The 15,780-nt window shown below is 36.9% G+C and overlaps 1 protein-coding gene across 11 annotated transcripts in view; it reads left to right on the top strand.

Annotated features, from left to right (window-relative positions):
- Positions 1-15,117, top strand: part of LOC126967697 (atypical protein kinase C) — a 215,798-nt gene extending 200,681 nt beyond the window's left edge. For all 11 annotated transcript variants that reach the window (XM_050812293.1, XM_050812290.1, XM_050812291.1 and 8 more), the window contains 9 exons: positions 362-558; positions 2,423-2,576; positions 3,021-3,241; positions 3,914-4,094; positions 4,775-4,987; positions 5,472-5,639; positions 7,067-7,182; positions 8,582-8,708; positions 9,955-15,117. In XM_050812293.1, the coding sequence (XP_050668250.1) occupies positions 362-558; positions 2,423-2,576; positions 3,021-3,241; positions 3,914-4,094; positions 4,775-4,987; positions 5,472-5,639; positions 7,067-7,182; positions 8,582-8,669 (1,338 nt within the window). In that variant the 3' untranslated portion in view covers positions 8,670-8,708; positions 9,955-15,117. The remainder of the gene's footprint in view (positions 1-361; positions 559-2,422; positions 2,577-3,020; positions 3,242-3,913; positions 4,095-4,774; positions 4,988-5,471; positions 5,640-7,066; positions 7,183-8,581; positions 8,709-9,954) is intronic.
- The last annotated feature ends 663 nt before the right edge of the window (positions 15,118-15,780 follow it).

Here is a 15,780-nt window from a genome sequence, read left to right on the forward strand (position 1 = left end):
GATCACCTTAACAATGACCACTCGCCACCGATCCAGTATGGTTAAAACGTATAATTCGTTCGAAGCGCCGACGGAATTTATCAATTCAACAGATCCACCTTGATAATAATTGAATGGTCAAAAAATATATTTCCTTTCAGGACTTATGCTTTAGTTCACTGGAGCATCGCAAGTAATATCGAAATAATAATTACTGTCCATATCGGGTCATGTATGACAGACTTCTGAAGGAGGAAGTAAAACAACTATATAAACTCTACCTTTTTAAATGTCTACTGAAACAATGGCAGGGTGTCTGACTAAAGAATATCTTCATTGCAATTATATTCTCTTTAAATAAAATGTTCATCCTGTCTTCCAGCGCGCTTTCTGTGCCTTCTGCCAAGACCGTATCTGGGGTTTGGGCAGGCAAGGCTTCAAGTGCATCCAATGCAAGCTGCTGGTTCACAAGAAGTGTCACAAGCTGGTGCAGAAACCGTGCTCCAACGAGCACGTGGACCCGATCGAGGTGAAGGACGATACCAACGGGGAGACACTCGGTCGAGCTTCTTCTGTCAGGTAGTTATATTATGTTAAGTACATTTTTGCGGTCCACTTTAACATAACATAGCACATAATATAAATATGACGTTGTTATTGCATATTAACAAATATGGCCTATCCTAATAATGGAAACGAAAAACAAAAACCAAGAACAATTTAACGAATGTCAGAAAATTTCTGAAAACTTATATATTATTTATTGCAATAGTATTAATAAATAAACTACAAAAAAACTTGGAGATTTTTAAAAAATATTACTGGGAAATTTGAATTATTTTTTATAACCATTATATTTTAACGGCTTAAAAAATTCTTTCAATAGACTTTTGTACTGATTGTTACTTCCGTTAGAAAAAAATTCTGAGTCCCCCAAGTCGTGCTTAAAGAAGTTTTACTTAAAAAAAGAAAAAAAGTGATTAAACATAAAAAAAATCTCAAAAGAGTAAAAAGTGCCATAGATGTATTAATTTGCAAATAAGTAATGATAATATATGATAAAGATAGTTTTTTTTTATGGAATAGGAGGACAAACGAGCGTACGGGTCACCTGTTGTTAAGTGAACACCGCCGCCCACAATCTCTTGCAACACCAGAGGAATCACAGGAGCGTTGCCGATAGTTGGGATTTATGTTTCTAAATTTTTTGTTAATGAATATTGTTCCACTCATTTGTAACTTTTATACTTCATCCTGACTTGCATAACTTATAAAGTTTTACAGTGAATAAAGATTTTTTAAATTTGAATTTGAATATGCGTTCAATTATATATTTAAACTAACTGTATACTGTACTGATGTTAAAAATTTACATTAAATATTTAATTATACTTATTGATAAATGATACAACCTGCCTTTAGGATTCTTAATACAAAATCCTGTGCGGCAGCGCTATTGCAGTCGTCACATGAGACATAAGATGTTAAGTCCAGCCTAGCGAAACTCTAAGAAAAAAGCTATTGTATGAAAAAGTATGAAACATGCAGTTATTGATAGATTCACAGATGACGGCTATAATCTTGTAAAAAACGGAGATAGCCGAAATCCATTACGTTTTACGCAACTGTTCGCTGTCAAACTTAGCCGAATTATACTTCGCCGCTATAGTATTTTAATTACTCTTTCAAACTATGGAGGGTAGAGGCAGCGAGAATGATCTAGGTATGTGTTAAAGTGTCCGTCAAAATGCATTAGGGTGGCGCCACAGTAGCATCAGAGTAAGCCTTTCATGAAGCGCCAAATTTAAAATAATACTTATCACTCTAGGTGCACGTTTGTTTAAACTGTTATTTACTACATAAACTGGACACTTCAACTTTTCTCCCATAAGAGATGATACTCCTTGCCTCCACCCTCCAATTTGAAACATATGTCAAATCACTGCACGCTTGATACTAAAATAAATTTCAATTTTTACTTTGGCAGTCCCGCCGTTAATTACAAAGTATTAACATCCTCTTTGATTAAGTCTCACTAGCCAGTAATGTCACTGCTGCCTCTTCAAACCGAAACGTTAATGATATTTGCACTTTTACTACTGTTTTGCAATAGAAAAAGGTTTACCGTATTTGTAATTACTGCTAATTCCATTACTTCTTAGCATATATAAAAGAAATCTTTTCGGAATAAAACTTGAGATTATTTATTTTAAAAATGTTACCACTAGGTTTAAAATATATTTTTAGCACCGAATTTACAAACAAAAGCCTAATTATTATTTATTGTCCAAGATTTTTTTTTGTAGTTGATTTGCATGAAAAACTTTTCAAATTCAAATTTTTCGAAAGAATTTCTTAGAAATTAATAAGAATTATAATCTCTTAACTATCGAAAGCATCACTACTAGAAACGTCTTTCAATTGGCCTAACTGATAATTCAAGGTCTCGTGCTGAGCCGGAGCCACCTCTGCCGGAGACTCCCCCCGCTCCTCTCTCCACGGTCCGGAATGAGGATCTGGAGCCAGGCTCACAACGGCAGTACTCGCTGGAGGACTTCGAACTCATCAGGGTGATCGGGCGAGGCTCCTATGCTAAGGTAAAGTATCCAATACGTATAATAACTGCTACTTCCAAAGAGGCCTTGAACGAGACATGTTAACAATGTCCAAACGCTGTAATGGAAATAGTTGGAGCATACATTCAAATTGGTCCGGGTTGGATGCAGAAAGCCTTAAAGGCCACTTCTGGTGGGGGTTTTGAAGATTTAAAGAGGTTTTTAAGATAATAAATGTTTCCGATCTATAGATCTGAACTATCTTCCACGTACAACGGGACTGTAGAATAAACTATATTGAGCGATTTTTCTAGGTCGATACGACAAGCGGATGCGTAAATGAGAAATCTAAGAAGCCGCAAAGTTCCTGTAATTCTACTAGTGTAGCAAGAGACGGTGTTATCACTTAACACTAGGTGACCTCATATATACATCAAAAAAAATATTTGCGATAAGTTGCGTTTAAAACATTTTTTGATTCCTTAGGTGCTGATGGTAGAATTGAAGCGAACTAAGCGGGTGTACGCCATGAAGGTGATAAAGAAGGCTCTCGTGACGGATGACGAGGACATCGACTGGGTGCAGACAGAGAAGCACGTGTTCGAGACAGCCTCCAACCATCCGTTCCTGGTGGGTCTACACTCCTGCTTCCAGACGCCCAGCAGACTATTCTTTGTCATTGAGTTCGTGCGCGGCGGAGACCTCATGTAAGATTATATATTCTTTACTTTTGGAAAAACATATGCACAAAGATATTTAAAAATAATACCAAGTTATTTAGTAGATAATCTATGTGTACGAAGTTTCCAATACTGTGCTTCATTGGCAATAATGTATAATTAGTAAGTGAGACGTAAGCATCCATAAACAAAAATAATTTACTAAGTAAGTAATTACAGTAATATAATACATTACAGTAATAAGTACCCAGAAAAAAAAGACTTCGGTTATCACGATAGTAAAAAGTTCACAACACTGTTCAATTAGGCGTTCTACTTCAAACCTACAATATTTAAAATAGGTTAATCCAGGTGTTTTTTTATTAAAATAATGGACAAGACGAGCAAGACGTTCAGCTGATGGTAATTGATACGCCCTACCCATTACAATGCAGTGCCACTCAGGATTCTTTGAAAAACCCAAAAATTCTATGCGGCACTACAATGGCGCTCGTCACCTTGAGACAAGAGATGTTAAGTCTGATATTTTGCCCAGTAATTTCACTAGCTACGGCGCCCTTCAGAACGAAACACAGTAATGCTTACACATTACTGTTTCACGGCAGAAACGGCGCCGTTGTGGTACCCATAATCTAGCCGGCATCCTGTGCAAAGGAGCCTCCCATTGGTGTTCAGGTGTATCAGTGAAGGGTCTTTCAGGTTCCACATGCAACGACAGCGTCGTCTGCCCGAGGAGCACGCGCGGTTCTACGCTGCGGAGATATCTCTAGCGCTGCACTTCCTGCACGAGCGTGGCGTTATCTACAGGGACTTGAAGCTGGACAACGTGCTGCTGGATCACGAGGGACACATCAAACTGACAGACTACGGAATGTGCAAGGTAACCTCATTTGGCCATCTTTTGCTCATTGGTGCTTGTTTTCTTCTTATTCTTGCAAAAGTGTAATGATGCAGAAATTTTATCTTTGTCCCTGAAGACGTATAATGCCGAACATATTTAGAAAATATCATCATCAGCCGGAAGACGTCCACTGCTGGACAAAAGCCTCCCCCACAGATTTCTACGACGATCGGTCGTGCGTTGCCCTCCGAATCCGAATCGTATTCCGGCGATCTTGACCAGATCATCGGTCCATCTTGTGAGGGGCCTACTAACACTGCGTCTTCCGGTACGTGGTTGAGGACTTTACTGCGTCAATGGCCATCTCTCCGTCGAACTATGTGCCCCGCCAACTGCCTCTTCAGTTTCGCAATCATTTGGGCTTTGTCGATAACTTTGGTTCTCCTACGGATCTCATTTCTGATTCGACCTCGCAGGCCGAGGTCCGAGCATAGCCCTCTCCTTTGCTCTCTGAACGACCATAAGCTTTCTCATAAGGCCCATAGTTAGCGACCACGTCTGTGTACCGTAAGTCATCACTGGCAGCACACACTGGTTGAAAACCTTCGTCTTCAATTTAGAAAATATAAGATTTTGATTTAGAATCTATAATTGAATGTGTTGAGCGATACTAGCATGCATCTTGTAAAAGTGTAGTTAATTGTTATTGGCAATTTCAGGAAGGAGTTCGGCCTGGAGACACAACGTCGACGTTTTGCGGAACACCGAACTATATCGCACCAGAGATACTCCGCGGAGAGGAATACGGCTTCTCGGTGGACTGGTGGGCGCTGGGGGTGCTCACTTACGAAATGTTAGCAGGGAGGTCGCCCTTCGATATCTCTCACGCCGCTGACAATCCTGATCAAAATACTGAGGATTACCTGTTCCAGGTAAAACGCAGCAACCTCTCCTCTTCTTCTCCAGACCTAACAAATGATACACACACACTCACGCCTTGTTCCCGTCGGGGTAGGCAGAGACAATAAAATGCCATTTGCTTCTATCCTTACTAACCTCACGCGCTTCCTCTACATTCATTTCATTGCCCTTTTCATACATGCTCGCCTCTCCTTTTCTCAAAACGTCCCTAATTTGGTCGACGAATGTTCTACGAGGTCTCCTGCAATTGGCCTGCTCACATACACTGCACACATGCCTTATGTAATATTTGATGCGTCATTCTTCATCGTCATCCAATTAAATGATATGCTTTTCACTTTTTTTTAAACTCTTTTCTGAGCAAGAACTTCCAAAATGTTGGCCGTGATTGTTGCGTATGTTATTTATTAGTGTAATTTATGTGTTTTGGTGGGATGTAGTATATGAATGTCAAGCTTTTTAGCTGTATGGCCAAAAATAAATAATAAATTCCAGGTTATATTGGAGAAGACAATTCGTATTCCCCGTTCACTATCGGTTAAAGCAGCTTCTGTGCTGAAAGGGTTCCTCAACAAGAACCCGGTGGAGCGGCTGGGCTGCGGAGAAAACGGATTCCTGGACATCGTTAATCACCCGTTCTTCAAGAGCATCGAATGGGAAATGGTGAGAACCACTTGCAAATCTTTATATATATATTTCTTTTGTTGCGTCGGTTGTAACTGAGCTCCTCCTAAACGGCTGGACCGATTTTGATGATATTTTGTGTGTTCCAGTGAATTGAGATTGGTTCGTCCATATAATATAATTCTCCTGCTCATGTGTATGTTAATGGAATCCTCCTTACGGCTGGACCGATTTTTCAAATTTGAAAAATCTCAACGTCTGTCGGGTCCACTAGTGTATATATTTTAATTTAATTAAGCTACGTGCGCTAAGTAACCACCACCGTTCATAGAAAGTGTAGAGTCAAAGTCAAATCAACTTTGGAATCGTCACTATAAAGATTTCTTTTAAATTACTGAATCTTATCATATTCTTGGAAAAAGTAGAGCTCGTGAGTAAGTAAGAGTAACATACAAGAAACTCAACGGCCAATCTTTTCAATCAATAGAGTATTTTACAATGGCTGTAATATAGGTACATAGCAAATTAGGTTGTAAGGTACTGCATCCAATATATGAATAGCGTTTAAATAATCTCAAATATTTTATAAAAAGTTATAAAGAATAAACTGTATAAATATAAATTATCATAATATATTGGATGCATCATCCTGAAAACATTTCTGACAGAAGGAAGAAGGGTTAGGAGGATAAGACAGACTCACGCCATGGAAAGCACTGCAAGATCAATAGTCAAGAAGTTGGAGTATGCTTTATTTAAGATTGAAGGTCAAGAGTTAGTTGTTGTTGTTGCATTTAAAAGTTGAAATTTTATATGATATAGGAGTGAAAATAGACCACACCTCTCCCCATATGATAAATGATAATTCGTGCGAAATTTGCCTTTGTGCGCTCTTCATTGAATGGAGATCAGTTTATTGTTTAATTTTTAGTTACTTTGTTTGGAGTCGTTAATTGTTTTAAAATAAACATTAAGAGCGTCAGCAATAAAGAAAATATTTATATAATATCTGGAACAGTTATTTATTAGATTATTATTACCAATGGAAGGCTCCTTTGCACAGGATGCTGCCTAGATTATGGGTACCACAACGGCGCCTATATCTGCCGTATTTAAGCAGTAGTGTGTAAACTGTCTTTCGATATGAAGGGCGCCGTAGCTAGTGAAATTGAAGTAGCTAGGCAGAGCGCAGTTGTAGTGCCGCTCAGAACTTTTGGGGTTTTTCAAGAATCCTGAGCGGCACTGCCAATGCAAATATGCCCAGCCCATTACAATTAATGGGATCATTATCAATTACCATCAGTTGAACGTCCTCCTCGTCTCGTCCCTTATTTTCATAAAAAAAATACCTTCTTAAACGTTTCGACTAACGTTATTCTCAAGGGTACAGACATTCTTACAGAATATTGTTTTATACTTTAGTCACTTGTTGATAGAGTACATGCAGAGTGTTTGTTTGACTGCAGCTGGAGCAGAAACAAGTAGTGCCGCCGTTCAAACCTCGTCTGGAGGGAGAGAGGGACCTCGCCAACTTCCCTCCAGAGTTCACAGAAGAACCCGTGCACCTCACGCCTGATAATGAGTAAGTCATGATACACATATTATAAATATTGTCAGTAAAATTTATTATTATATAATTACATTACAATTAAATTACTTAAATAAATAGCCTCAACAGCTAAAGTAATTCATGTTATGTTGCCTTTATAATTAATATGATTTTATGTATTTATTTTTTTTGCGATGCATCGAACTTTTTTTGCGATCTTGTTTTAAAACATATATCTCGCCAAACAAAAGAATAACCAACTGGACTTAACCGAGTAGTAAATGTGTTTGTTCCTCGTATTCACATTAATACCAGAATATTCTTTAATGTCCTTATTTACATAAGATATTACATTACATGGAATATATTGAGTGGCAACAGTTAATATGTTAATTTCTTACTATTTTTCTCTTAATCTCAAACTAAGTTGTAGATAGCGGGAATAGCATTCTTCTGCAGCACAAAGCTGGTATTAGACTCAAGTTTGCGCGTTTGCTATTAAAAAATCATTTGTCGTATCACCGTTTTTTGTAAATACGTCCCTTAAAGTATCGGAATACTGGGTCTCGTCTCGAAATTTCGAGTGAGTGCCAACTCCACGGTTATCTGGAAGGTAAAGCCAAATTGGCTAATTCGAACAAGCTGGGCGTCTATAGCAGCACGGCAATACTTCAAGCCGGCCCACATTCAACCGCGCTACAAAGCGCAGGTCCGGCCACATATGGAGCACACCAGTATCAGCTCGAACCACTTGACCACGTGTAATGCAGAGCTACTCAAATTATCGGGGACCCCAGTGCTCACTCAGTGAACGGCTTGATAACTTGGCGATGTGGTAGAGATGTCGCTGCATTGTGTGTCTCCGACCACATTTATCACGGGAAGTGTTCCCAAGAGCTGGTTGACGTGATTCCTGCCTCCGAATTGCACCTCCGCACGACACGCCACAAATTAGGATATCATCCCCACCATTTGAACTTCCGGCGTTCCTCTACATTGCGGTTTTCCAGGAACTTTCTTCCATGTACAACCAAGCTATGGAATTAGCTTCCTTCTGCGGTGTTTTCAGGATGATACGACATGGATACCTTCAAAAAAACCGCGTACTCATTCTTAAAAGGCCGGCAACGCTCTTGTGCTTCAAGTGTTACAAGAGAAGTTGGGCAGCAGTGGTCGTGCATAAAAAAGTATACGGTGCAGACTCGAGTTTTTTTGCCACTCCTTCAAGACTTATTCTTGACAAATCTGAAGTCGCTGTCTGAAGAAGTATGTGTTGGTCTTAGTTGTTCTGTTTATAATGTCATAATTTAAAAAACAAGGTACTATTTCTGTTTTACTATCTGATTGTCATATTTCATGTGTCTGTTTACATATTTTCTTTTATTTTCTCGCTTGTGAATGAAAAACTTTAAATATAAAATATGTTAAACAGTACGGAGATAGCAGACATTGACCAGTCCGAGTTCGAGGGCTTCGAGTACGTGAACCCACTTCTGATGTCGCTGGAGGACTGTGTGTGACGTCACGCCTGCCTGCTGCACCCGCACGAGCACACGCAGGTGATCACCTAATTGGCATGGTGTAGAATAAATTGGATTGCTCAGACTAGTTTCGCGGCCTAATTTGCAAATTAAGTCATGAGCATAGTTTTAAGATACTAGATACTATAAACATTACTGTTCGTTCAACTTTGGGTTCTTTGTTGAGACAAAATTTACCTCCCATTAAGGAAAAGTTATACCTCAGATCTTAGAAGAAGTGACGCAAGCAACTCGGCAGGAATGTTTTAATTAAGTTGGCAAGGTGTTGTTGATGTTTTAATTAAAGTTAAAATAAATTGCGTAAAGACAACTTTATACAAATAAATAGTAATTAAGTTGGCAAGGCATAATTATTAAAAAAAAATAACAAAATTGTAAGCAAAAAGAAATAAGTAAGCAATTCTGACTATATTGAAATAAATGTTTCTGTGGCCCTATTGTCTAGGCTAGGTCTTGTACACCATTGTACACCATACCAAAAGATAAATAAGTATAGAACCGCGCTGTATTTGTTATTTTAATTAACTTTACGGAGCTTTTTGGCTAGAAACATTTCAAAATAAATAACAATAATCATCAATTACTTAAAAACTCAAAACTGCTATGCGAAACAACTATTTTATCTTTTTGATACCGAAATCTGGACTCGGGAATGACGTGAAGTGATGTTCTAACAAAGCAATTATTTTGTAGATTCTTTATCCATCAAGTATCAATAGCGTTTTTTTCTGTATCTCTGGAATGGGTACTTTTGATAGGTTACACGACACCTGCGTGTATAATCATAATCTTAACTTAAACTGGAGTTAGGGAAAAAAGCTCATCCATTTGAACTATTCGTGCACTTTCTTTTTGTATTTTTGCGGTATTCCTTGCATTTACATTTACGCCAGTGGGAGGATTCAGGATACCAAAACGACGCCTATTTCTGCCGTGAAGCAGTAATGTGTAAGCATTATTGTGATTCTTGAGATGAGACTTAACATCTTATGTCTCAAGGTGACGAACGCATTTGTAGTGCTGCTCAGAATTTCTGGGTTGTTCAAGAATCTTGAGCGGCACTGCATTGTAATAGCGTATCAATTACCATCAGCTGAACGTCCCGCTCGTCTCGTCCCTTATTTTCATAAAATATATATTTTTTTAGAGGTGCAAGACCTAGCCTATTCTGAAATTTCTTCTTTAGTACTAAAGTTGACCATGTAAATAGATAACAACCCTCACTAGTCGTATAAAGTATAACAGCTGGCTCCACTTTGTGCAGATATACGGGTACGGCGAGTCGTCCTCCTCCGACTATGACTCCGTGTGCTCGGAGCGCGTGACCCGCAAGCCCACGCTGCTGCAGCACATGTTCTGCTTGCCGCTCAACTGACGCGACACGCAGACATACACACACACACACACACACACACACAGACACACGCAACGCAACGCTACACCAACGCGCCCTCACCCTCACCCACACACACTGCAACATCAACCTTTTAGACGAAATTCATCCCACGCCGTGCTACATACAAACCGGGAAGTAACACGACACGAATCCGGTTTTACCCAGCATTCAGACCGGCGAACAAATTAACTTGTATCCCGGGGCGTTGTACTACGTACAAGCCATGACGTAATGCAACACAAATCCTCTTGTAGCCAGTATTCTGAGCGGGGAATAAAATCATCCGTATCCCGGGATATAGTACAAAGTCCAAACCAGGACACGTTTCAACCAGTTTAGCATCTTATCAGGAATACAAAGAAACACGTATCAAAAGATACAAATCGGTATGTATCCTGTACTACAAATCAGAATACAAACCGAGTTATTAATCGATTTGTCTCTTTTGATTCGGATCAATACTCACCATAGAGCGCAGGACTCATCGTATAAACCATATCAATATTTATCTCACAGATTGATCAATAATGGATCTCAATATACAGTATCTAACTATTCTCCGTTACAAGCCAAACACTTCTTCAAGCGTTTCAACCATGCAACCCCAAACTGCAGAAAGGAATATATTTTATACAACTCCAAACCTGTCTTTGGACAATTTGTATAATCCATATCCGCAACGCGTAGCCCATGACAGTATACTACAGATTTCGCCAGATTATGAGCGAATTAATGATTCCGAACATTTCAAAGATACATATAATCGCGGGACGATTTATTACTATTTCGAGGTTGGTTGTAACATATTTTCAGGAATACTTAACCGGAATCAATTCAGATACTCAACAACAAATTTCGAATCATTGCCAGCATGTTTCCCAGGACAACCAGCAATAATTTGTCCCGAATTTATGCGACTAATTATCTTTATCTAGTTTAATCGTTCTACTTTGATTCCAATATAAAATCTATAACTACCCTCTTATTCTAAACACTTTCTATCTTTAATAATCACACTCTTACACTTTGTTATTTACTATCATTGTGTGCGTGAACTTGGTGTACTTACTAAACATATTTAATGTAAGTTTTAATTTAATTAAGTATTTATTCATTTAAAGCGCGTACAATTGACTTTAGTGTGTGTGAAATACAATGTGGAGGAAATATTGAAATTATTGTAGCAGATTGGAACACGTCTGGTGCTAAGTTGTGTTGCTATGATATTTAGTGCGAGGGAGACAGCTATATGAACGATATAAATGGTTATAAAAGTGATCAAAAGTTAACTCATCTAATAATTAGAATATAATTCGAGTTTTGTATATATAATATGGATATTTATCTAATATTCGTGTTACGTAGCTGTTTCTAGAAATACACAAGTTATAGTATCTCACTTTACTACTGTATATATACATACAATATGACACTTTTCCTATTACGATATTCTACACTTAATATAATATCCAAAGTAGATAGTACTTTGTCACCGAAGCGCTTTTTTGTAAATAAATGTGATTTTCAAAATTATGCGTAGATATGTAATAGCATTCCATTTAATTGAATAAAGTATGTAAGTATTGTTAAATTATGTTGTAAATGCCGTTCGTTTGAACTTCGTACTTTATGTTCGCGAAGCAAAGAGTATTTAGGGCGTGCCGGGATAAGAAAGTTAATATGAGAATTACAACGGGAATCAAGTGATTATATTTATAAAAAATGGATTTGTTAGTAAATGTATGCGGATTGTTTATCACGAGTGCTTAGCTGGTTGAATAATCAGGTTGAGATGAAACATACGTTCGAGGCGGGGCCTGTGTGCTAGTGAATCGAAAAACCAAACAAATAAATACAAGAAATATACCGTAAGTTCTCTCCGCTTCGCGACTCGTCATTCAAGCTTCAAGCTATGGAAGAGCGTCTTCTGAAAGCATTGTGTAATATGTGTATATCGTGGATTATATATGATATTTAATATAATATATGGATATTGATGGCGGTCGGTCCGCATCAAGGCACGTAAGGAATTAATAGTAGTGACGTCTCCGACGCGAAGTGCGATACGCGCTCGCTGGGGAATAGAACGTAGATTATAAGGGCCGGAGCACACTTCGTTCTGTATGATATTGTTTCGAATTCGAGTCTCAAACAGAATATTCTGTATATCCTGTTTAAGGGCTCTTAACGATATCGTGTATATTATAAATACAACATATATACAGGAACAAAACATAAGTACAAAATATAATGTGATCCCGCAAAAAATGTAATGTGATCCTAATTGGGGAAATAAAATAAAGCAGGTCCTAAAATTCCTTAATTAAGATTAAATTTTTCATATAGGTTCACTGAAATCATTCTCAAGATCGAAATTTGTATGGTTAATTAATTGTGATAAAACGATTGTTATTAACACCTGTAATCATATTATTAATTTAAATCGTATTAAAACATCTTGGCTGACCCCGCGATGAAGGAAAACAATTTTTTCTCGAAAATCAAAATGTGCCGCTCGATAGTGTGTTACTGCCCTAAGCTAGTGTTAGCTGCTTCGTAGCATCAAAGATAGTGGCGTTATATCAATGATCAACAATCGCTTGGATCCGATATTATGATACTTTCATTTTAATTCTCTTTTTATTGAAAACTAAAGTTTTGGATCAAATATTTTTTTACTACAATTGATTCATAAATCCTTTTCGCAACTGAATAAATGGTTTTAATTATAATTAAATGTATGTACATGTATTATTAATATTGCGATTTTGTAAGTTCGAATATTGATATTTTGAAATCGTTGACGATATTACAATTTTTACTAGTAATACTCTAAATCTATATATATTTTCATGGGAGTACTATAACTTATAGTTACATACCTATAAATTGTAGATATCAATTTGTATAAATTTTCTTTGGAATGTTTTCACTTTTCAAGCATTATGGTACGTTGTATTCAAGTATTGTTGATCTAAGTATTATAATATATAATTAAGAAGACGTGATAAATTAACGTTCTTATAGTGTAAACAAAATTCTAAATAAATTAAAGAATCATTGTAAATTGTTATGACACGACCTGTATGACGTCGCCGTCGATAACTTCTTAAGATAAATAACAATCTCTAAAGATATAGTAAGATGTTGTGTTTTATGAATGTGTATTCAAATAATACCTCGTAATATTTAGCCTTATATTGATGTTTGGCATCGAATAGTTATTAATCCCTTCCTATCGTAGAAACTTTTCCCCCTTAAAATCGTTAGGTAGCCAACGAATTTTATAATTAATTATACTTTAAATGAGCACTGATACTTATATATTACATTGTGGTTGAAGTAGAAACGGTGTCCTGTCTGTATGTTTGTGTAACATCACATGGGCATTACTTGCACATTGGTAAATAAGTCTCCTTAATGGTGATAATGTATTGTATCGATTAGCCTCTGAAAACATATTTTTCTGTGTATTAAATATTAATATTAATTGATCATCTTCCAAAAACCTACAAATAATGTATGTTTACAAGAGTAAATATTAATAAAAACCCAAAAGTTATAAAAATGGTAAGAATTGGGTTTTGAAAAAAATACTGTAATAACAAACTATAGGCGCGTACACCTTTCTAAAAGGCTGGCAACGCTCCTGTCATTCCTCTGGTGTTGCAGGAGAATGTGGGCGGCGGTGATCGCTTAACATCAGGTGACCCGTATGCTCGTCAGGAAGACCTCATCCATAAAAAAAAGAAAACATTAAAGTAGTAAAAAAATGTACTTAAAATTCAGTACATGGTTAGGTACTATTAGCTCCGTCAGTGAGTAAAATATGAGACGATGATTGATTAACATATTACAATTAACATATTCTATTATTAGATTATTTACACGATGTGCAGATTAGTAGAGACTATTAGATATTTGCACGTTAATTTAGAAATTTTCTCCGCGCTAGTAACAATTCTTTTCCGTTTAACACAAATACTAAATCGTCGCTTCCGGTCGTTGGTAAATGCGTCGTGTCTCTCTGTGGGTTGATGAGCCTGTGTTGCGTTGCTCTGTACCGTTATTGCGTCGTGCGATGTTATGTATAGATTCCTTATTTTAAGTTTAGTTTTTAAATCGAATAATTTTATTTATCATTCCATTTGTGAGGAGATAACACATCACAGATTATATATTACATTGTGGCTAAAATGTCTGTGCTGTTATGACGTAGTACCAACATGACACACATATATTTTCGATTACTAAAGACTGACATGTCAAATGTTACGTCAAATGAGACTTTGACAAGTTTGTTGTTAAGAATTGGCGTTTCTGAATATCAGTCACTGACCTCTACTATATACCACTGGACTGGCGGCTGTCAAAGTGCTTTTGTGCTTGTTTGATATTCGCCATTTTGGCGCTGTTGGCCATGTAACGAGAGTGTGGTACTAAAACTAGTGTTGACAATGTAATGGACAACATACATGGTGTGAAACTATTTACACAAAAAAAGTGAACTTTATGTTGATTCTTTAAGTATAAAAAACACGGAAAACGAACGAAATTAATTCAAAATGTAATACTTCAGAGTATTGTACATTCCTTCGCAGCCATTTGTATTATATGTCAATATTAGTTCTCAGGACGGTCGCGAGTGGCGCTTCGAATAGGCACAAACAATTTGGTATTCAAACATATGGAACAGCCTGTCCAGTGGTATTTATACACGTCAGTGATATCAGTGTAAAGTGTAATATGCGACGAGCACTTTATTTTTGCTATATTGTACTAATCGCATGACGAGTATTATATTTAATGTCGCTATAGGTTTGATATGTTACAAATTAGTTAGTTTTGCACGTTCTATGTTAAGTTGTTTGGTTCGGAGCGCGGAAGCAGTTAGTGTGTAATAGTTACGATTGTAGCCGCAGGTAACTCGGCGAAGCTTGGTGCGTGAATGCGAATGTCAAATTAGACTGGTGAACTTGAGAAACTGTACTATTCTATGCTTAATGGAAAATAAAGATACATTAATCAGAATTTAGTTGTTTTATTTTCAACAACTGTTTATTTATAATACTTTTTTAAGAATTTAAGGTAAATATTATAACATTATTTACTTATGCCGACGTTCTTTCAAAATAACGTTTTCAAGGGGATTGCAACAGCAATCCCCTTGAAAACAAACAGGAGTCAAGAAAGTAATTTGTAGTACTTATTAATAAATAATTTACGCCAATTATTGCCTCAGTTGTGGTTTTTAATTTATAAGTTTTTATAATGTCGTTCATTTTTCGTGGCCAAATTTCCTACCAGCACTTTACATCTCGATTATTTGTAGCAGTGGACCCTTCGAAAATCTCCGTCTTCCTAAATTCAAACATTCACATTACACACATACTGAACCTCGACGTGGAAAAAAAATTACAAACAGTATTAGAGACGATAGAAGTGAAAACTTAAAAGTTTAAACAATATTATTATTAATTTCATTATTTTTTTTAAATTTCTTTTCAATTATACATTAATCAAACTAAAACACTATTTTAACAATGCACAGTATATACACATTGAACTTTTCACTAAATCCATTCAATTTCACTTACAAAATATACACAGCAGTAATGTTGCACAATACGTCAGCTGTATAGCTACAGATATACTGCTATAAGCATTTCGGTGACGCGAACTCATGAGATTTCA

The sequence above is a fragment of the Leptidea sinapis genome, chromosome 13, assembly GCF_905404315.1.
Source record: "Leptidea sinapis chromosome 13, ilLepSina1.1, whole genome shotgun sequence".
Lineage (NCBI taxonomy): Eukaryota > Metazoa > Arthropoda > Insecta > Lepidoptera > Pieridae > Leptidea > Leptidea sinapis.